This window comes from Sminthopsis crassicaudata, chromosome 2 (assembly GCF_048593235.1).
Source record: "Sminthopsis crassicaudata isolate SCR6 chromosome 2, ASM4859323v1, whole genome shotgun sequence".
Classification (NCBI taxonomy): Eukaryota; Metazoa; Chordata; class Mammalia; order Dasyuromorphia; family Dasyuridae; genus Sminthopsis; species Sminthopsis crassicaudata.
The window spans coordinates 485,667,775-485,690,246 of record NC_133618.1 but is presented as its reverse complement, the minus strand read 5'-3'; the positions used below and the strand labels follow the sequence as shown (position 1 = coordinate 485,690,246).

The 22,472-nt window shown below is 31.1% G+C and overlaps 1 protein-coding gene across 4 annotated transcripts in view; it reads right to left on the bottom strand.

Moving 5' to 3' along the window:
• The window catches only part of CYLD (CYLD lysine 63 deubiquitinase), a 62,778-nt gene that overhangs the window by 32,202 nt on the left and 8,104 nt on the right, over nucleotides 1-22,472 (bottom strand). For 2 of the 4 annotated variants that reach the window (XM_074293368.1, XM_074293370.1), the window contains 6 exons: nucleotides 14,151-14,661; nucleotides 12,337-12,639; nucleotides 11,152-11,257; nucleotides 4,632-4,730; nucleotides 2,831-2,947; nucleotides 639-1,018 (listed from right to left, as the gene is read on the bottom strand). In XM_074293368.1, the coding sequence (XP_074149469.1) occupies nucleotides 639-1,018; nucleotides 2,831-2,947; nucleotides 4,632-4,730; nucleotides 11,152-11,257; nucleotides 12,337-12,639; nucleotides 14,151-14,661 (1,516 nt within the window). The remainder of the gene's footprint in view (nucleotides 1-638; nucleotides 1,019-2,830; nucleotides 2,948-4,631; nucleotides 4,731-11,151; nucleotides 11,258-12,336; nucleotides 12,640-14,150; nucleotides 14,662-22,472) is intronic. The other 2 variants (XM_074293371.1, XM_074293372.1) reach the window with 1 other exon arrangement.

The following is a 22,472-nucleotide window of genomic DNA, read 5'->3' as shown; positions in this document are numbered from 1 at the left end:
TCTGCTTGAAGAAGCAAACTGTAAGGGAACTTTTACTTTACTCTGAGTACTGTAATTATGTTTTTTATTATCCTATGAAACATTTCTTGTTCAAGAATCCTATAAATTGGAACTTGTGTCTTATTGACTAATCTCATTCTGCTGATCCAATTAAAAAACAGTGCATAATCCAAAGGGTTTTTGTTGCTGTTATTGTTTTACTTTTGGTGTTAGAATGCATTAATAAGTTTATTTAGATTAGGGCTTCATGGGAATGTGGTGGGGAAAAAGTTTTGTGAAAGCAATTGAGGGAATGATGTAACATTTACTTTCCTAATTATAATTTCCTAACCAATACTAAAATTAACCTGCATTATTAACCTGCAAAATTAACAAAATAACAGAAAAAAGAATTAAATTTGCAATATACTGGGTAGCAGAAACCAACATATGAATTAAAAATATTGCTTTAAATGACCATGCCCACATGTATACATACATATCTACATTAACATAAACACACACACACACACACACACACACACACACACACCATTTTGATGATTAAAAGTAGTATCTGCCCATTTTAACAAATAAGAAATTCGGTATAGCCCCATGTAGAAAAGAATAAAGAAATTTTATGGGTCAAATCATATTACCAGTTCCAGTCCTGCTAATACTTCATTTAGTCCTGGTGGCTGACCAATCCAACGGATTACACCAAAGAAAGGAGGATTATCTTTAACTTCAGCCAAAGATCCTACTTCAAGACCATGTGAATTGCTTGAGGGTACAGTCAAAGGTGGACTCTCCTGAACAGGAGAGTTGTTTAGATCTCCCATCACTGACTGAACAGACAGAGACAGAGGACTATGCCCAATACCTCCATTGGTATTTGGCATCTTTGTCAAGCTAAATGGTAAAGAGTGAAATCTGTTCTCATTGGTTGAAGAGTTCAAAGAAGGAGGTTGCAGAGGTGGTGAAGAGTGGCCAAAATCTGGAGATATATCTGTCAGAGATTTTGCAGGGTCTTCAGCAACTATAAAAAAATAAATTACTCTTAATTAGAAAATCAATTCAGGAGTAATATACTTTTTCTTACATCTTTTAAAAAATATTACTTTATACCCTCTATAATTAAATCCATTATACAGAAAAACATATTATATACATTCATATAGGAAACCAAAATAATTTACTATGACCAAAATTCAAAGGACTCCTTTCTATTTAAAGACAAATTTAAGTTGGGGTTTTTTTTTTGGCTTGATTTGTTTGAGGTGTTGTCTATATTGGTGTGTCTGTGTATAATCTCACATCTTCAACTTTATCCTCTTAAAAATAAAATTACCTTACATGAATTTAATTATACTTAATCAAATTCTAGCAGAAATAGTTTTGGGTAAGCTAATGTATTCTATCACAAAGTAGAGACTTACTGGCTCTAGTATAATAGACAAACAAGCCCTAAAATGGAGAATTGTTACTTTTTTGGTCTGGATCTATGATAAAAATCACAGAAATCACAAAAGAATACACCTTCTTTGAATTACTGAATTAGCTTTATTAAATTTCTTGCACTTAGAAAAGGTCATTATATAAAAAAATTAACAAATTTTACAAAAATAAGAGATGAAAAAATGAAATCAAAATCAAATTTATTTACATATACTACTGATACATGATAATATACTTTTTACAAAAGTATTAAAAATGTAGTGCTGAAAGGTAAAATGTAGCAAAATTAGAATATATAAGATCTATTTATAAAATGTCTTACAGTACAGTTTTGGTTCCTAATAATTGGACATGCAGAATGATCTTCCAAAAGAAAAGAAATCTCTGCTGATTTAAACTTTCAACAAAATTACATAGGGATATGTTTCAAAGTTTTCTTCATATATTTCTTAAGATAACCATAAATTATTTCCAACTGGTTCCCTATTGCTGAAATGTAGCTACATTTAAAAATTGAGGTGATGCCATTTAGATGAGTCATGAATAAACTCATTTTATAGTAGCATAGTAGGTATATCCAAAATCCAAAAAAAAAAAAACCTTCAAAGGAGTTATAATAGCTATACTTTCCCAACAAAGAGACTTTCTATCCATGAAACCATCCTACAGAAGAGAAGAGCAGTGCTCTTGGATCTACTGATTCAAATGCAACAGGGAAGGAGAGAAGCAGTAGGCATAAAATTTAATGCATACAAAGAAGGGTGGGGTTGACTTCTCTGAAGTGTTGAGATAAGATTTCATAATATTGCAGAAGGATAAATGAGACCAGAAACTAAGTTATTTCAGGAACAATAAGATGAAAATAATAGAGTTTGCTCATAGGATCAATGTTGCTTATGATTATTTAATACAAACTAAACACATTCAATTTATTGGCTAGGAATAAACATGAAATATCAGACTTGTACATAATACCAACTTGGAAAAAGTGTTTTAGCTTCAACAGCATTGCCATATTCTATTGTATTTTTTTATTCTTATTTCAATAATCAAATTTTATCTTCAGCTGAAATATGTATATGTGTGCAAGTCTTACTTATTTGGGAGATTTTCCTTTCCCGAATAAATAAGACAAAAGATAAAGACAACAAAATTATTATTGAATACTTTAAAATATTGCCTTAAATTTCAAAAGTAATACAAATCTAAGCCAATTTTTTCATTTTTATAAATGGTAATATAGTGTCACTGTGGCCCATTTTGTTTATGAAAAACTACATAAATTGAAAAAAATTGAGGAGAAAAAAAGGACACTCTATTTTCCACCTTAATGAGCTAAAAGATGGGTAGGATAACTAGAAGAAGAAAAAAAACTTTAAAAATTCCAAATTACCTTCATCAATGTACCATGTATTTTTTGATTTGGTTTGTGGTTGAGAATAAACAGAACCACCATTTAAGGTGTAAAATAATTCAGATCTGCTTCTATTTCCAGGGTCTGAGGTAGATCCTATGGATCAAGAGAAGTTCCTTTTTAAAACTCTAAGATTTGGTGAAAGGAAAGAAAGAAAAGAAAGCTACGAAGATCCACATGCATACAGAGTTAACAATCAATTACACAATCAATAGATAAACAATATTTTGTTGTTTTCAGTTTTAAAATAATGCCAAAAAGATTTGTATGCTCAAGTGTCAAACATGGGAGAAGAAAATTAAGAAAAACATGGTCACTATTATTTTGTAATTAAACTGGTTTTTTATTAAATTTGGCTTTTTTTGCTTATAGTTTTTAATGGAAAAGTCAGCCTTTCCTAATACCATGTGAAGAAACTGGGTTTAGTAGCATTTTATTTTTAAAAAGTTTCATATTTATATAAAAACTACATGCCTATCATTTTTCTATAACCTCCTGGATCATTATGGGGTATTAAAACAAAACAAAAAAATTACGTAAATAATTTCATTTTATTTTTTTTTAAATCTGCCTTTGAAACTTCAGGTAACAAATTTCCTTCCTTAGTTTCTTCATACATTGAACAAAAAGCAGCACAATATTATACAAGCAATGCTGAAAAGATTTCTTAGCATGATCCTGCCTGATCCTTATCCTGCAGAACAAACCCTTGAGGAGTCAAATATAGCAAAATCTCCAGGATCTATTCAAAATTTGATTTTTGATAAATCAATCAATAACTATACATGGTAGTCAACAGGCCAACACATTAAACATAATAATTAATATAGCAATATAATTAAGATATGTATGTACATATAGAGAATGGTTATTGAGAGCAATGAATTATCTGGCTCGGAATACAAATTTTATATTCTATTTGAGTTACAGATAAATTGATATTATATATGATCCATGAACATACAAGTTCCAACCATTTTTGTAGTCTAAAATACCTTTACAATATATTTTCCTCTAAAATTATTTAAGATAATATTATCTAGTTGATATAACTCATCCTAATTCATATTGAGGATTTCATGTAACTTTTCAATATTTTTAAAAAACTTAGCAAACTGACATATAGCTACCACCCAAGCAGTATCTACAATCCTTAATATTTTTTAAATCACACACAGCTACACAGTGCATATACACATCTAAGCAGAGTATAATATGAAGAAGTTTCTATGGTTAGTAGCTAGATGTGTTTGGGAAGGAAAAGGCTCACATTTTGGAGGCCAAGAATTTTATCTGTCCTATTGGTAGTTAATAAAGTTCATATGATTATCATTAAGATATTTAATCTTATGCAAAATAATATATCTGTTAATACTGCATAATACATAAAGTATTATGTATATGCATAAAACATTTTGTACAAGTATTACTTACAAATAATTTTTTAAACCAATGAATTTACAATTCCAAATTTTATTCACAGTGTTTTAGGTCAAAAGTATCCAAAATTAGTCATTGATTGATATTCTTTAAAACTTGACCTACTTTATGATGTTCAAGCAATACCTGTATCCCTCACCATCCAAGCCCCAGTGACCATTTTCATCTGCTAAAAAGATTGAACACCCTAACTTTAAATGACAAATTTCATACAAAATTTTCTTCCATTACCAGAAATGTTACCATATTGCTTAAGAATAAGAAACTCAATCCTGACCTCTGTTAGTATGTAACATCAGAATTGCATGTTAAGAGAAATAGTCATTCTATTAAAACATACCTGTAGCCTTTGGTTTACTATGACTGGATAAACTTTTATCCCCACCACCTCTTGGCATAAACGCAAGTTTGGGAGGTCTTCTTTCTTGTGTCACACTATCTGAAACATTAGATATGTTTTTCAAGTCTTTAATTTTAAGAAGTATTTAAAGCAAAAACACTAAAAATCAAGCAAAAAAGCTATTTCTAGAGTAGTTAACTGTATATGGTCAATCTCACAAATTTATAATTTTGTGAGTGCCACCAAAGATACAAAAAGCATCTCCAGAGTCTATTACAAGTTATAGTCAGAAGAAATAATAGTTCATTCAGTCTAACCTCATTTTAAGAAAATTGATGTCACAGAGAAGGGAAGTCACTCACGTTTATTCTACTAATAAAGGGGCAAAGTCAATAAATACCTAAACTCAGTTCTTCTGATTCTAAATCTAATTATTTTTTCCATTAAATCATGTTTTATCCTTAAAGTTGGAACTGCCTCTCTGACTAGCGGGTGGGGCCATGAATTCCAAACCTCCATTTAAGGGAGGAAGATCATCTCCAATATCTCACTTCTCAACTGGCTGAATTACTTTTGGACTTGGCTGACTTCTCCATCATGCCCTGGAAAGTTCATTGATAACTTTCAAGTTCTCATCATCCCTAGTATTCCATCAGATCACTACTTCCTGTTCCCTCTCCCTTTTTAGCTTCCATACTGTCTTCCTCTTTAGATAATAATTTTTTTTTGCCTGAGGCAATTGAGATTAAGTGACTTGCCCAGGGTCACACAGCTAAGAAATGTTAAGTGTCTGAGCCCAGATCTGAACTTAGGTCTTCCTGACTTCAGGGCTTGTGCTCTATCCACTGCACCATCTAGCTGCCCCGACTACCTTTCTTTTTTAGCTTAGCAAGTGCCTAATACATAGCTTAATAAATATTTAGAGAATGTAATTTCTATTCAAAAAATTTTAAAAAGCCAAAACTCTTCTAATTTTATTATTATTCCATTTCTAAATATGATCAATTTGGTATTTAAGATTACAAATAAAAATTCACACAAATAAAAAAATAGTTTAGGATTTTAAAATCATTCAGAATTTAATTATATATAATGAATATAGATATAAATATAATTATGTAAAACAGAGGAATATGTGCACAAGTTAGCATCCAAAAACAAGAATACTTTTTTATAGCAGATTCTCTAATGTAATTCTAAGAAACACCTACAAAGTTTTGCAAAGTCACATTTAGCTCCAAAACTAGCACAAAAATCACAAATTCTAATTTTGAGTTAAAAATTCAATATATTGCAAAGGTATCTGTTTAGAAACCAATATGGAAATATAGTCCCTGGAAAAAAAAATCAATTGACATAACATTTCAAATAGATATATATATACATTTATATACATATATATGTATGTATATAAAAACACTTATAAATCATACCTGATAAAGCTGTAAATCAGCCCAAATCGTATCACCCAAGGTAGATTTTGGAAGATAGGAAAAAATGGGAAAAAAATGTACATTTTAACAAAAGGAGAAGCCACTTTTGAAAAGGGATTAAAAGGAAATTATACTGCATTAATTAGCTTCAAGTAATGGTTGGTCATTTTTCCACTGAGGAAAAAAATACATATTTTAAAGTTCCACACTGCATTTACTATAGTAATTAGCCTCAACTAGATGCTTGGGCTTTTAAATAAATTACAGAATAGAAGATTTCTTTTAATTCACAAACTAAAAACTAGCAAATTATTTTAAATCTATGACAAATTAAAGAAAAATGTTATATACAATATTAATCAAATAAAGTAAAAAAAAAGACATTTCCTTGGATTCTGCCAATTCACTAAATGGCATAGTGTTTCATAGATGTTCAAGTGCAGAAAATATCAAAAAGTCACAAGCTTCACAATATACCAGGGAAACTGACTGAGAATAAAAGTTCTTATTATTAAAAACAATGAATTAATATAAAAGCCTCCAAAAGCCAATCAATCCTAAATACATTACATATAAAACACACACTTATGTTGACATACACAAGTAAAAATAATAATAGTAATTACCACAGTAACTTATTATATTTTTTCCCTCTCCTTTCTCTTTGCTGTGCCTATGGGAGCAATGATAGGCCCTGTCTCACAAGATGACAAATATAGATGCAGCTCATATATATGACATTTGTTTGCCAAAACAAAAAACAAAAAACATGTATTCAACATGACAATTATTGTTTATTCTAGGTCCACAAAAATAAATAATATAGTAAAGGACAAATGTCTTGGTAAGGTATACAATAGGAATATAAATGACAGATTGGGGGAGGGGTAGCAAAGAAATACAGTTTTGCTACTGAGAAATCTTGAATGATTTACATTTCAAACCAAGTTGAAATATGGAAAACTATACTGAAAAATACACAAATGATGCAGTGTAGAAAATACTTCAAATTTTTCTTCTATACTTGGAGTGTTCTAGACTATTAATTATATACATGAGCTAAACTTCACATTTGGGGTATCTTTTTCTTCCTTAAAACAGAACCTAAAAATGGACAATTTCTTGAGATTACTAGTGGGGCTCAATATATGTTCATTTTTAAACTTAAAAAAAAAATCAAAGAAATTAAAACAAAGTAAGCTAAGTTAATAAAATCAGCTTTTCCTTCTCTATAAAAAAATTCTGTCAGAAAATTATATCTAAATGATATATCAAAATGATGTAGAAATTTAATATGCTTCTGATTGGTTCAGAAAGTTCACAATTTAACCATGTAATCCTAAAGAATAATATTGGATAAGAGATTTATAACTAGAAAGAACCCTAAAGTGTTCATCTAATCCAGCCTTCACTTTACAGATAATGAAACTGAAGGAGTGACTTGCCTGAGGTCACAGGTAGTAACAGAAATGGGATGTGTACGCAGGTCCTCTAACTTCAAACTAGCACACTTACCCCTAGCTCATTCTACTTTATTAATTCAATTTATCAGTTACAATTAAAAACTTAATAAAAGTAAGCATATTGTATACTTTTTAAGAAATATTACTTTAGTTAAGATGAACATAATGTCTTATTCTTGGGATGATCTCAATATCCTGTAAGATACCATCGTACCTCACCACTATTCTCCATTTTTCTGAATAGTGGCTGGGACATGAACTCCAAAACTTCAGTTAAGAAGAAAAGACCTCAGTTCAGCCATCTCATTTCTCATCTGGCTACATTAGTTTGGGATTTCTTTAATTCATTTCCTCACCAAGCCCCAGAAAACTCATGACTGAAATAACCTCCATCATCTTGGAAGATTGCATAAGCCTTGGTACTCCATTTCTGGTAAATCTCCCAATTTCTTTTAGCTTCCTTTTGTGTGTTGTCTTCCACCATTAGATTATAATCTCCTTGACAGTAGGGACTGTCTTTTTTCTTATTTATATCCCTGACATATTGTAGATGATTAATCAATGTTTACTGACTATTGTTTATTAACATAGTCAACTAGCGGGCCAGCTAGATGGCATAGTGGATAGAGCACCAGCCCTGAATTTAGGAGGACCTCTGTTCAAATCTGATCTCAGACACTTAACACTTCCTAGCTGTGTGATCCTGGGCAAGTCACTTAACCCCAGCCTCAGGGGAAAAAAAAAAAAAAAAACATAGTCAACTAGCAAAGTTCCTAGAACTTAAAAGAAAATTGTATTTATACTTAAAATGGCTCTCTGTAAAAAAAAAAAAAAAAAAAAAAAAAAAACAAAACAAAAAAAAAACTTTTGCACTAATGATTTGAAAATAAATATGACAATTCCTACCAAACCCACTTACAGGGCAGTTTTATCAATAACTATTAAGAAATATCAACAAATTATTTATCAATTAGCATAAAGAATGTCTTTGATAGTATATTACTAACCCTGGCACTGTTTTTACCATAATTTTTTTACTTCTCAATGTTGTCTTTATATGTGTGTGGTTGTGTATGCTATTCTTTTATCTTTGACAAAGTTATTTTTTTTTAAAGCCTACTTCTTGTATGTTTCTAATATCTATCTATGGATAGGGAAAAAAGGAACTAGCCACAGAAACTACTCCCATAGTCCACTCCCATAGTTATCTCTGTGACTTTGGGTCAGACTCACTTTTCCCATATATATAAAATAGAGAAAACAAAAGCACCTACCTACACTAGATTCTTCTAGGGATCAAAATCAATGAAAGACTATATAAAAGTGCTTTGCAAAAGGCACTTTAAATTTTTAGTTATAATTAACATTCTGGTATATTTTTCTAAGTGTAGGCTATGAAAATGCCCTCATTTATTTATGAATAGATTTCATTTGTACTAATTATAATAACCATCATACTAATGATGCTATGTCATGGATTTGACTCCTATGTGGCTTTCTACTCCACTGCTATAGACTTGTAGCCTAAATCTGGACAGGTATCACAGAAATATATGCCATTTATAACAAGAGAGACAGAATAGATGAGAGTGGATGGATCAGAAAAGTCCGTCATTATTATCATAAAAACAATTTAAATTTAGTACCTTACTAAGGGGGAATCTTTCTATTCACTTTCTATTGCATCATTTTCATATTGATATAATGGTAGGCCCCAAAATAGCATAAATATAATCATTCTGAAATTAAAGAAAGCCACAGACACTACTTATTGTTTTTGTATTCTGCACACTTATTTTAAAGAAATCATGAAATATTCTTCTAGAATTTCTAAATGGATTTTTACAAATAATTATATATTTTAAAATACCAAAGAAATACCATATCAAAACAGAATATCTTAATTTGACATTTTTAGGTTAGATAACTTTTCAACACAAGTGTCATTAGTGAAAACATAAAATGTATAAGAATGTTTTTGCCTAATGCAAAATTTTGTTCATAAAGTAAAAAGAAAGAATACCCATGATTCTAATTATCATAGTACAAAATGATTCTGAAGAATTCAAATACATTAAAAGTAACTCAAATTATAAAGTAAAAATGGAATATTGCAAACATTTATCTCATATTTCCTAGATTTAACACATTTCCCTTTGTAACTTAAAAAAACAGTTAGGGGCAGTTAGTAGTGCAGTCAATTGAATGTCAGCTCTTATGTCAGGAAGATCTGAGTTCAAATTTGAGCTCAAACACTTAATACGTCCTAGCTTTAAGACCTTGGGCAAGTCACTTAATCACAATTGCTTCAGCAAAAACAAAACAAAACAAAACAAAAAACAGTTTTTTTAAAGATTTTGCCAATCTTAAGCCTTCTTAAATATTACTTGTCAACCCAACAGAAGAATGACCAAATATTAGGAATTGATCAATCTGTCAAAATGTTACAGCTGAAAAAAACTTTAAATTACTCAATACAATTCCTGCATTTTATAAATGAAAAAGTGGAGGTATAAAGGAAAAAGTGAGAAGTAATTTAAAAACTTTAATCATGCCAAAAATAGCATTAGGGCCATAATTGGCATAAAAATTGGCTTCAGTTTGCTTACCTAATGGTGCTATTAATCACAGAAGAACTAGAAACAAAATATCACTATAGGAACAGCTGCTTAGGGATACAGATTGGCACTGATCTTAAGAGACTTCATTGGTATAAGGAACTCAGAGATAAATTCTCTCTACCATGGCAGGTCGGCATCTTCTCTTCAACTTAAAACTTTAAAGAGGCAATCAGGGCACTGAGACCTTCCCAGTGATCTGCCCAGGATGGTACAAATAATATCCTCAAAAGATGGGCATTAAAAGCAGCCATAAATGTAGCTAAACAAGTAATTTGTGTAAACCTCAAATCTTTCCATGGCAAATACACCCATAGGCCCTTATTGTCTTAAACTGCTTAAGTAACTGCTTACAAGTTTTTGTCATCTTTTACAACTCAACTACTTTTTATTCATGAACCACATGATATACTTCAAGAAATACTGTTAATCTCTGGCTTTATGGTAACATTAAAGATAACATTCTATACAACAGAAATATAAAAAGCAAGATTCGGATTTGGTAAATAGTTTTATAATTAGGCATTTATCCAGAGTACTTCATAGCTGGCTCAGGGAGATTGTAGCAAGATATTGTTCTACCTCTTTCTACCTGTATACCTCTGGAGAAACTCCTTCCTTCATTGCTCTATCTCTAACTCATCCTCCTCTCACCAGCCAGAGGGCCAGAGAGAGAGAAAGACACAAATAGAAGAAAAGAGAGAGAGAAAGAAAGAGCATACCATAAATTGAGCTGTTTATTATTTATAAAAAACTATAATTTTAAAATCTTTACAGAAATATGTAGACTTAAGCATAATATAATTGTAATATCAGGAAAAATGAATGATAAAGAAATACATCCCACATGGCACTTTTAAAAAGTAAAAGCAGCATTTATCATTTATTTTATGGTAAAACTTTCTGTGCAATTATAAAAACCGTATGTGCTGTGAGAAAGCTATAAAAAGTTTGGGGCTTCAAATATGCATGCTGTTTTGTAAATAAATAAATAAATAGAACATACCTGGGAGGATATCATTGATATGCAACAGAAGTGTACTTTCGACACTTGCAAAACTACAAAGTTGTATTCCATTGAATCTTCCATCCCAATTTCCAATTGGATTATCCTAGAAATATAAAATAAAATCATATTAAAAACTCATTCCTATTTTTTTTAAATGTTGAATAAAGAAATTTAGCATTTCCAACTTTATGTTATCACAGAAATTTTTCTTGAAATAATTTCATCTTTTGTGCTTAAGAGGAAAATTGATGAAATATGAAAAATTTTTATAGAGAACTAATATCATACTTTGGAAAACATAATCTAAGAACTATTACAGTACATCCATTCGGCAAGGTATCTGTACAATAGTTTGTTTATGCATAACCATGTTCTCTTTCCATATTTAACAACATTAACATTAATCTGGATAAAAATTGTTTGCAAAATTCTTCCCATTTTGATTACATCTTAATATCTCTTTAGTACTTTTAAATATTTATATTTAAACATGAATTTTAATATTCAATATGCAATATAAATAATAGTACAGAATAAATTAAGAGTTTAAAAATATGAATGAACACAGATTATGATAAGATCTGCACCACTGCAAAGAGTGGTGAGATCATAAGTCCATCAAAGTAATATTATGTCTTATTCTGCATTGGGGGGGGTACAATTTTTTGGAAACAATTTTATCATTTCATATATTTTAGTTTTTTTCCTAGAAAAAGGGAATAAACTCTTCCTGGGCAGAATGTTTGTCTTATATATAACTCTATAATATCTAGGACAGAGCCTTGACTATAATAAATACTTATTTACTATTATCTATAATATGGGATACTTGTAAAGTCAATTGATCATAGGACCATAAAGACTTGGAAAGCCCACAATCTTCCCTTTGCCCATCAAAAACTATGCTTAAACTAGTTAGGTTTTAAACTAGTTAGGTTTTCTAAAACTAAATATAAAAAATGAAAATTCTACAACTTCTCATTCAGGGGTTTAATAATTCTAAATTAAATTCTTTCAAAATCCAAATTTCCCCAAGTTAGGTACCCTTTAAAAACCCCACAGATGAGCCATTTTAAATATGCAATGGGCATTTTCCTTTTGTTGATTTAATAAACATGTCGGATAATCAACTAATATACATTCAACCCCTCAAAAAAAAATTATACCTTAAGAGTTTCTTACCATGTCAACTCCAACAAAGTATCCTAAATTCTCTTTTCCTGGCAAGACATCACAGAATATAACTGTTCCAGATTCTATACCTTCTCCAACCTTCAAAGAAACTCTGGAATTTATTTCCAAAGGAGGAAGTTCAACCTGCATCATGTCACCCGGGCCTGCATAATCACTTTCCAGTGCATTGTCATCATCTTCTATAAGCTCTAATTTGTCCAAAGCCACAAAGACACCACAATCTTCATCACATCTGAAAAGCTGTTTTCCTTGATAAACTCCATCAGTGAAACCTTGACCACGACCTTCTTCCTAGATTTAAAGAGAGAAAAAAATTACTACAGGTAATATTAGAGATAATCTTAGAAAAGTCCAAATGCAAGTAGTTAAAATATGTAGCAGCTAGCTAAAGCTAAGACAAAGTTACCTGACAAAGTCAAAAGTCTCTGTAGAAAGAAAATACATTAAAAATTATAATTCAATGAATTTATATATGAATGGATAAATTATTTCACAGTTTTGATATTATCAAAAGAACTAAATCAATGTCTGTGAAGAAATGCTCTTTTTCTAATCATTTTTGTAACAACTAATAGGTAAATATAAATGAATTCTATGACAAAACAATAAAAATGCAAAGCTCATGCAACTGAAAACTGTAATTGGCATTTAGTTTTGTAATATATGATACCTTATAAAATAAATATAATATATATTTCTGTAATTATTTAAAATATTTTAATACCACTAATATTTAGTAATGTAATCAACTTATATGTTTACATGTATATAAAATCATGATTTTTAAAGTGTTTCCATGTACATTACCTAGTATTACTTTATAACTAGCACATGAGAATGGTAAGTATTACTAAATTTATTTTATAGATGAAGACTCCAAAGATCAAGACATTAAGAGGTTTGCCCAAATTCATTCAACTCATAAGAGGAGGGATTTGGGATTTAATTCTAGTTTTTCCACTTTAATCTAGTACTCTTTCTACTATATCATGCTGCTTTTCTACCTTTCTAGAAGAAATGATTTAAAGATGATTTTTACAGCTAGTCCCCAGATAGGGCAACTGTCAAGATACTATAGTTTACAGAAAAGTTTTTCCAAGATAATCCATGTATGCCAGCTCATATGTAATAATAGTAATAATACTATTAATAACAGTAATTAGTATTTATATAACAAGCATTGTGCTCTTTTTCAAACATTATTCATTTGATGCAACCCTGAGAAGTAGGTATTATTATAATCCCCATTTTACAGTTCAGGAAAGTAAGGCAAAAGACATTAAGTAATTTGCTCCAGGTCACAAAGCTATTAAAAGTGTTCAGGGTCTTATCTGAATTCAGGTCTTCCTGGCTTATATAAATTGTATATGATTTATATATAACTAGAGAGAACAATGCATCAATGATACATCAAAACATTTAGGATTACTTGATTAATTAGTTTGCAATTCAGATGTAGTTTTACTAGAATTATTTTTTTTAATAGCATGTAGTAGAAATTTCAGGACCAAAATTTTAACTATTACTGTTTATACTTAACTGCTTTCTCTATTGTAGGTTTAAAGTAAATCATTTTGGAATATCCAAAATAAGAATATATTTTTGGTCCTAACAATCAGTCCCTAAAAGAGCTCAATATATCCCTGGGACAAAAAATAAAAACCTCAAGAGTGGCAATTAAAACACAGAAATCTTATCAAAAATCTTTATGTTTAATTATATTCTTTTCCCCTTCAATACCCTGCCCCCATCAAAAAGAAAACAAATATACACTATCTTCCAAAATTGCTTGTCATACTTACCAGCAACTCTACTCCAAAGAATATTCCCGACACTGTCCTCTCCGTTAACAAGGGTCCTCTGAAGCGTACAACTCCAGGAAATTTTTCTTCCCCAGATCTCAGCTGTACTTTCACAGGGCATCCCACATCTATTTGGAGGCCTTTACTCAGTCTGCTTTTGTTTTTAAATAGACTGTATCTTTCCTCACAATTGGTAATTGCCAAAAGCAATTCTGTGAATTTTTCATTTATTTCTACTACATCCTTCTCATCCACAAAAAGGACTGCATGTGGCTGCTCCAAAATTTTTAATCCAATATGATTTTTCTTGCCTTTAGAAAGAGGAATTCTTGTGTGCCCCAAAGAACGATCTTGAATATATTGTCCTATACTCCCCTTTGGTACTTTAAGAATCTTTTGTGTTTGTTTGTCTGAAACACTGCATTCTTGAAGAAGCAAGTAAAAAATCCGTTCTTCCAAATAGGGTGAAGTAACTTTTTCTTGGCTCCATAAGCCTGAACTCATTGTGATTCTAAGTTTGAAAGATTAATTCAAAAAAAAAAAAAAAAAAAAAAAAAAAAAGAATTACTAATATGCTTGCAATAAAATGCTCCCCCCCACACCAAAATAAAAACAAAAACACCTTCACTGGCAGTCCCACGCTTTGGTTTTAACAAATTGATGTCCATTTTCTAAAAAACAAAACAAAACAAAACAAAACAAAACAAAAGCCTCAAATCAAAAAGCCTAGAGGACAAGCAAAAAAGAAATTTTTAACTTTTTTTCAACATTAAACTATGATAAAATTTATTCACTTTTTATTATGATTACAAACATGTATATATAACCAACGTTATCCTAGGAAAAATTCAAATATATTCAAGAACAAAAGAATTAATTTGTATGTGTATTATAAACACACGTATATATTCCAATACATAGCCACATATTCACATGTATTTTATATGTAAGTATAATTTTGTAATTTTAAATAAGTGGCATATCTTATTACAATATCAAGTAGGTTAAAAGCTGGCATGATAGTACTTACAAACAAATTCAATTTTTAAAATTCAAAAATAAGGAGGAAAATCTCAAAATTTATATAGAAAATTTAAAAATTTTTATTAACAATAAATTCTCTAAATTTTAAAATAAGACTCAACTCTAATAAAGCTTATTAAAAGTAAGCCAATTTATTTTAACATGAAACCTATAAAAGGTTCGTTACAACAAAAGAAAGTCTAATATCTGTACTCTATAAACTTCCTATGTATTTAAGTTATAACTACTAATATTATATAGAGCAGTTCAAAATTCTATAATTTTATATGCATGTATATATAGAGGGAGAGATAAGGGGCACACATGTTCATCTTGGACCAGAAAATTCATTTTTTAAAATCACAGAATCTGTTATTATTTCCATTCAATTTAACTCCTATTCCATTCTCAATCCAGTTTTACATAGGAAACTAAAGCCCCAAAAGGTGATAAGATTTACCAGAGATCACATGGTTCATTTTACATATCCTGAGCTAACCACAATTAATTTTTTTTGTATGCCATATTTTGGTCAATGGAACATTTCACCTCTGAATCATTAGTATCATTTCTCTAATCTTAAAACACTTTTTATGCCTAAACTTTTTCTTCCATTTTCTCAGAGGCATGGAACTAATTTATATAAGAAAAGGCTTACTGGAAATTGTAAAAATATATAGCCTCGATCCCATTTTATTAAGGGTTTATTAATCCCTAGAACCTTTTTGATAGATCAAATTTGTAGGGCTTTGATGAAAAAAGGTGTCTGTATACATCCTCTTTATAATAAAGTGGCTTTTAATTCCTGAGTATTAATAATAACTAACCTCCTACTAACTAGATACATGCTACTAGCATAGTACCTACATAGTGCCAGGGACTGTGCTAAAAACTCTTTACAAATATCTCATTTGAGCCTTATAACATTAGGGTCCTGATTGACTCAGATTGAATATAAATACAATCATTTCTACTTTGGCCCTGAGGGTCTTCCCTTCCCAGATTCATTCGTTCATTCACTTAGATTTTTTTTTTAGACTAAGTGAAAGAGGAGATTCTTTGCCTCAATTGCTATCTAGCCTTAAACACTGAATGGGTGCAGCCTCAGTCAAACTGAGACTCATTAAAGATCTTAGCTTAAAAAAGACCAAGGTCTCCCACTGCATCCAGAGCCATCCCCAGTCTTCCTAATCTTGGGTTCTTGTCCCAGATGGCTGGAGGAGAAAGTGAGGTGGGTGAACTTGCACAACCCTCCCTCATTTAAGTCCAATTCACTTGCATGTTATGGCATCATCTCCCTGATGTCATGGTCCTCTTCAGTACGAAGGACAAAAAGCAACAATTATTACTTTCATTTTATAGATGAAGAAATTGAGGAAAACAAAAAATAAGTGGCTTACCTAAGGTAACACAGCTAGAAAACATCTGAAGTCACATGAGAATTCAGATCTTCTTGACTCTAGGCCCTGTTCTCTACTCACTGAACCACAAAGCTACACAGTATATTTATTACTGTATTTGTTTTATTCTTTCTTCTAACACAAATGTCCATTTCTTTTTTATGCATAATTTACAATATTCCCATATTTCCAGGTCTATTCAATTCTTGAATAGATCTTGATTATGAAATACAATAATCAAAATTTTAAGTTCAATCAAATTAAAAATGCATAAAGTACACCATTTGTAAAGCATTGTCAGTTATTTCTACAAGTTAATTCTCCAGATAAGGAAGTTGAAACTCACAAATGTATTACACAATTCAATACCTTATTCAATAGAGTGGAAGGTATATGATGCCTAAGAGTCATCTTTGTGAATGAATTGTGATACTGTTTTATAACAAAATAACCAACTCAGGGATCATTGGGATGTGCTGTCCATAGGTCAAATAGTTGCAGATAAATTTTATTTTAAGCATGGCATTTTGCCTTTTACAATTCTCTCTTCCCTTTTGACATGACTGTCGCCTTTTCCAGCCTGCCTCAAGAAGCCAGCCCTCTCTCTTTTTAACTTGCAGCTTTGGTGCTACACAGAGAGAGGAAACTATATAAGTAAGCTTTTAAGCCTTGTATGAAAAACAAAAATATAAATACTCTAAGAGAAGGCCTAAAGAAGTTTTACATGAATCAAAATGCATGGGCATTTTTAGTTCATGGAATATGCTTGGAGGCTCTTTTCTCTCTCCTTTTCCCCTCAAGCTCCAAGATTCTCAGCTCCATGCTTTAGAACTAAGGTTAAATACTGATTGAGTGAAGTGTTATCATTTTTAAGTGTGCATTCACACACACACACACACACACACACACACACACACAGAAATGGTTTTATTTAAATTCAGCTATTATAGGATATCTGGTAGTATTTTTAAAAGAAATCATGCAAATCAAATTCAAACTTAATTGTGAAAAATATAATATCATTTTCACTACTTTTAAATATTAAGATCCTGTAACTCTTTATGTAAAACAATTCTCATAATTCACAGTCCTTTATCCTAAACATTTCGGTCATAATTTGAAACCATTTACAACTTCTAATATATTAGTAACATTTAGCCGAATTAAAACCTTCAGTTATTGAATTTACTACTGGGTCATTGTTGCTGTTCAGTCATTCAGTCATTTCTAATTCTTCATCACCTTGCAGACCATAGCATGCCAATGCTGTCCATGGAATTTTCTTAGCAAAGATACTGAAGTGGTTTGCCATTTCCTGCTCTAGTAGATTAAGGCAAGCAGAGGTTTGTCTAGATTTGTCCAGAGTAACACAGGATGTAAATGGCTGAACTAAAATCTGAACTCAGGTCTTCCTAAATATAGACCCAGCACTGTAACCACTAAGCCACCTAGCTGACTCACTTTTTTATTAGGAAACTATATTAAAAATTAGTTTAATAACTATATTCTTTTATTAGAATATTTAATATTACTTAAATTATAATTTATATGTTATATATAATATATGTTATAATTGGCCTTTTTAATTTGATTACATTTAAATATATAAAAATTATAATAACATATATTTCTAATGAAATTTATATAATTAATTTCATTAAAATATTTAATATTCTGCTAAATAGAATTATGTGTTGGTAGAATGAGGGGAAAAAATTTATTTGAAAAATCTTCACTCTAGAGAAAATGGGACTGATCTATAGAGCATGAACAGTGTCCAGGTACTGAGTAAGAAAATATATTGAACAGGTAATAATAAACATTGCTTTTCCTTTTCCTCTTACTACAATACAAGAGGGAATAAGTTCATATTAAAGCAAATGTTGGTAAATGTGTATGCCTATGCATATATGTATAAAGCATTATCAAGAAAGGATAAGTTCTCATTTTTAAGTATTTTTTAACATTGTAAGTAAAATTTAGATGCTATTTTTAAGCAAATTTTAAAATTAAATTAAATTTTAATTTAAACTTAATTTTTATTTAATTAAAATCAATTTTAAATTAAAATTAAATTTTAAAAAATTTCTAAGTAAAATTTAGATGTGTTAACTATATAACACCTGCCCTTTACTGAACATATGAAATGGTGGAGAGTGGGAGGGTAGGGAGGACATGATGGCTCTAAGAATTCAGAAATCCAATAATTTTGGCAAAACTTTAAAACTATAGTATGACAGAGTAATATATTGATTACATGTTACAAATAATACATTTATTAATTTCATGCTTTCTTTTCAAGAAACATTATGGAAACAAGCAAAATACCAACTAACAGAGAAAGCTCCATAAACTAAGATATTTACAGGAGTTGAAGTGATAGTTGCCACTAATATTTCAGAATCACTCAAAGCAATGCTAATGAAAATTGCATTGAAGTCAGCTTTGTATTTGAGAGAAAACTATTTACTGAATATCACATGCATATAGCAACTGCTTTTGTTTAAAAATAACTAGACACAGTCACATTAATATTGAGAAAACTGATAATAAAAATAACATGTCCTTTTCCAAGTTTCAAATCAGTTAAAGATCTGATTCAGTAGAGGAGTTTCCCCACTAATGAAATTATAAGTCTATACAAAAGATAAACTAACAAAATCCCAAAGGTCTTTTACCTGATTTGACTATTGTCGTTTGATTTTTTTTCAAGCTATCTCAAAATTGATCATGCTTTATTTGAATTTGTAAATACAGTCTAACCATCTGAAATATGGCAAATTTCTATTTATCCAGCACTGGAAATTGGAAATATTCCAATTCAGTATTTTAACATGTATGCTGAAAATGAGGAATAGAGATTGGACTTGTGATTTCCCCTGGAATAGGGAACTCCAGGATAGGGAAATTCCCTCTAAAAATGCAAATTTGCTCCTTCTCTGAAGGAGTGTCCTAGAACACTGAAAAGTGAAGTGACTCTGCAGGATCACAAAGCTAATATGTATTAGAGTTGGAGCTCAAACACAGGTGGTCTTCCTAGACCCAAGGCCAGCTGTTGCCTCTCCATTTAAGAGTTATTATAAACCGTATTTGAATTACCAGTTTTTAAGGAATTAATACTTAAAATATTAACTAATCTTTGAAGGTTTAGAATATATCTCTGGATAAAGCATAATCCTTTTCTCCTCTCTGCTACTTTCACCTCTTTCTTTACTTCTCAACTTTTCTCCCTCCAAGGCTCACTCTATCCATCTATCAACAAGTACAGATCTCTGTGGCTGTACTCTACTGTTCAACATGTCACTTTTCCTCCTTTCTTGACCAGGTCAAATTCTTCCAACTCCTAACTCTAACCTTGTGGACTTTGATTTACATATTGATGTTCCCTCAACACCCTGACCTTCTAATTCAACAACTTCATAGACTCTTATTACCTATATCTTTTTTTTTTTTATCTGAGGCATTCATTGTTATTTAGTCACGTCCAACTCTTTGTAGCCCCAAGGACCATATAGCACACTAGCCTTGTCTTCTCCACTGTCTCCTGAAGTCTGTCCAAGTTCATGTTCATTGACTCCATGACACTATCAATTCCATTCTCTGCCATTCTTCTGCCTTCAATCTTTCCCAGCAACAGGGTCTTTTCCAATAAGTCTTATGTTGTCATTATGTAGCCCAAGTACTTAAGATTCAGCTTCAGTATTTGAATATCTGGTAAACTGCACGAATATTGACTGATTTGATTTCCTTGCTGTCAAAGGTCTTTTCCAGCACCATACTTTGAAAGTACTGATTCTCTGGCACTCAGATTTCTTTAGGATCTAACTCTCACAGAGATGCATTGCCACTAGAAAAATGAAAGCTTTAATTATGTAGACCTTAGTCAGAAAGGTGATGCCTCTGCTTTTTAATATGTTGTCCAATTTGGTCATAGTTTTTCTACTAAGGAGCATTTAATTTCATGACTTCAATTACCATTTCAGCAATCTTTGAGCCCAGGAATATATAATCTTACATTGCTTCCATTTCTTCTCCTTTTATTTGCCAAAAAATGATAGGACCAGTTGCCAAGATCTTAGTTTTATGTTAAGCTTCAAATCAGTTTTTACCCTTTTCTCTTTTACCCTCATCAAGAGGCTTCTTACTTCCTCTTTACTTTGTCATCAGAATAGTATCATCTGCATATTTGAGATTATTGATATTTCTCCCAGTAACTGTATTTCTGGCATTTCACAAGCAGTATTTTGCACATAAGTTAAATAAGGTGATAATATACAACCCTGTCATACACCTTTCTCAAACTTAAACCAGTCAGCTGTACATGGTAAGTTCTGTTACTTCTTGTGCGGATATGGATTCCTCAGGAGACAAGTAATATGATTTGGTACTCCCATCTGAGGATTTGCCACATTTTGTTGTGATGCACACAGAGACTTTAGTATAGTCAATGAAACAAAAGTAGATTTTTTCCTAAAATTCCCCTACTTTCTCCATGATCCAGTGAATGTTGGCAATTTGGTCCCTAGTTCCTCTGCTTCTTCAAAAATAAGCTTGCTTTTCTGGTATATTGCTGAAGCCTACCTTATAGAATCTTAACAACAACCTTGCTGGTCTATGAAATGAGCATAACTGTTTGGTAACTTGAACATTCTTTGCCATTGCTTTTCTTTAGGATAAAAAATGTAAATTGATCTTTTCCAATTCAGTGGCTCCTGTTTAGTTTTTGCTAGTATATTGAGTGCAGCACTTTTAACAGTTATCATCTTTAGGATTTTAAATTGTTCAACAGGAATTCTATTCACCTCTACTAGTCTTAGCAATCACTCCACCTCCCTAAGGCATACTCATCAGGAATATTTATTACCTATAAAGATGCTCCCTTCATGATCCTGAACTCTAATAAGGTAGAGTTATTCCTCTACCTTATTCCTCCTAAATAATCTCTCTATCCCTCTTCCTCTTTTCCGAATCTATTAGCCTTGCTCATTTCTCATTTTCTATACTTCACTATCTTGCTAAGAGTGACTATCTTTTCCTCTTGAATTCCTTGCTCCCTTGTTCTAGGACCAATCAGGCCCTGCTAATCCTCAGAAGTAGGTTAGTCCCACAGCCTTCTATACTCCTGCTTTAACACTGATGAGCTCAATAGAAGGAAGTCAAGCAAGTTTCCTAGCTAGGATCACTCTAACCCAAGTCAATGATCTCAACTGAGCATTCACTACTACTTAGCAATCCACAATCTATAGCTTTTGATACTATTAACCACGGCTTTCCTCATATTCTCTCCCTCTTCCTCCTCTTCTTCTCCTAGCTGTCTTGTCTCCCTTCCTCCTTCCCTCCCCACCTTTCTCATCTTATTCACTTCCATGGGTTCAATGATCACCAATATACACATGAGTTATAAATCTATATATCTAGCCTTAATCTCTCTCCTAAATCTCAGAAACCCACATGTATAATTGGCATTGACAAATAATCAATAAAATGTCCTATCACAATACCTCCAAAATGGAATTATCTCCCCCTTCCCCTGCCCCAAGTCCCTGTTCTCCTAATTTACTTTCACTGAGAGCATCATCATTCTTCTAGTCACCCTGATTTATAAGCTCTTTTGTTATCCTTTGTTCTTCCTAACCTAACCAATTAACAACTTTTAGAGAAGTTATATCACTGTCTGTTTTATCTGTCCCCTTTTCTTCATTTATATTAGTCTTAAGTTCTTATCACCTTTTATTTCTTAAATGGTCTCCATGCTTTTAGAGTCTTCCTTTCTAATCAAGTCTTTCAAAAAGTAGCCAAAATAGTATTCTTCCTAAGGTAAGATCTAATCATGTCATTCTTCGGTTAATAAAATTCAGTGGCTCATTGTTTATTCCAGGTAAATTTTTTTTTTCTCTGC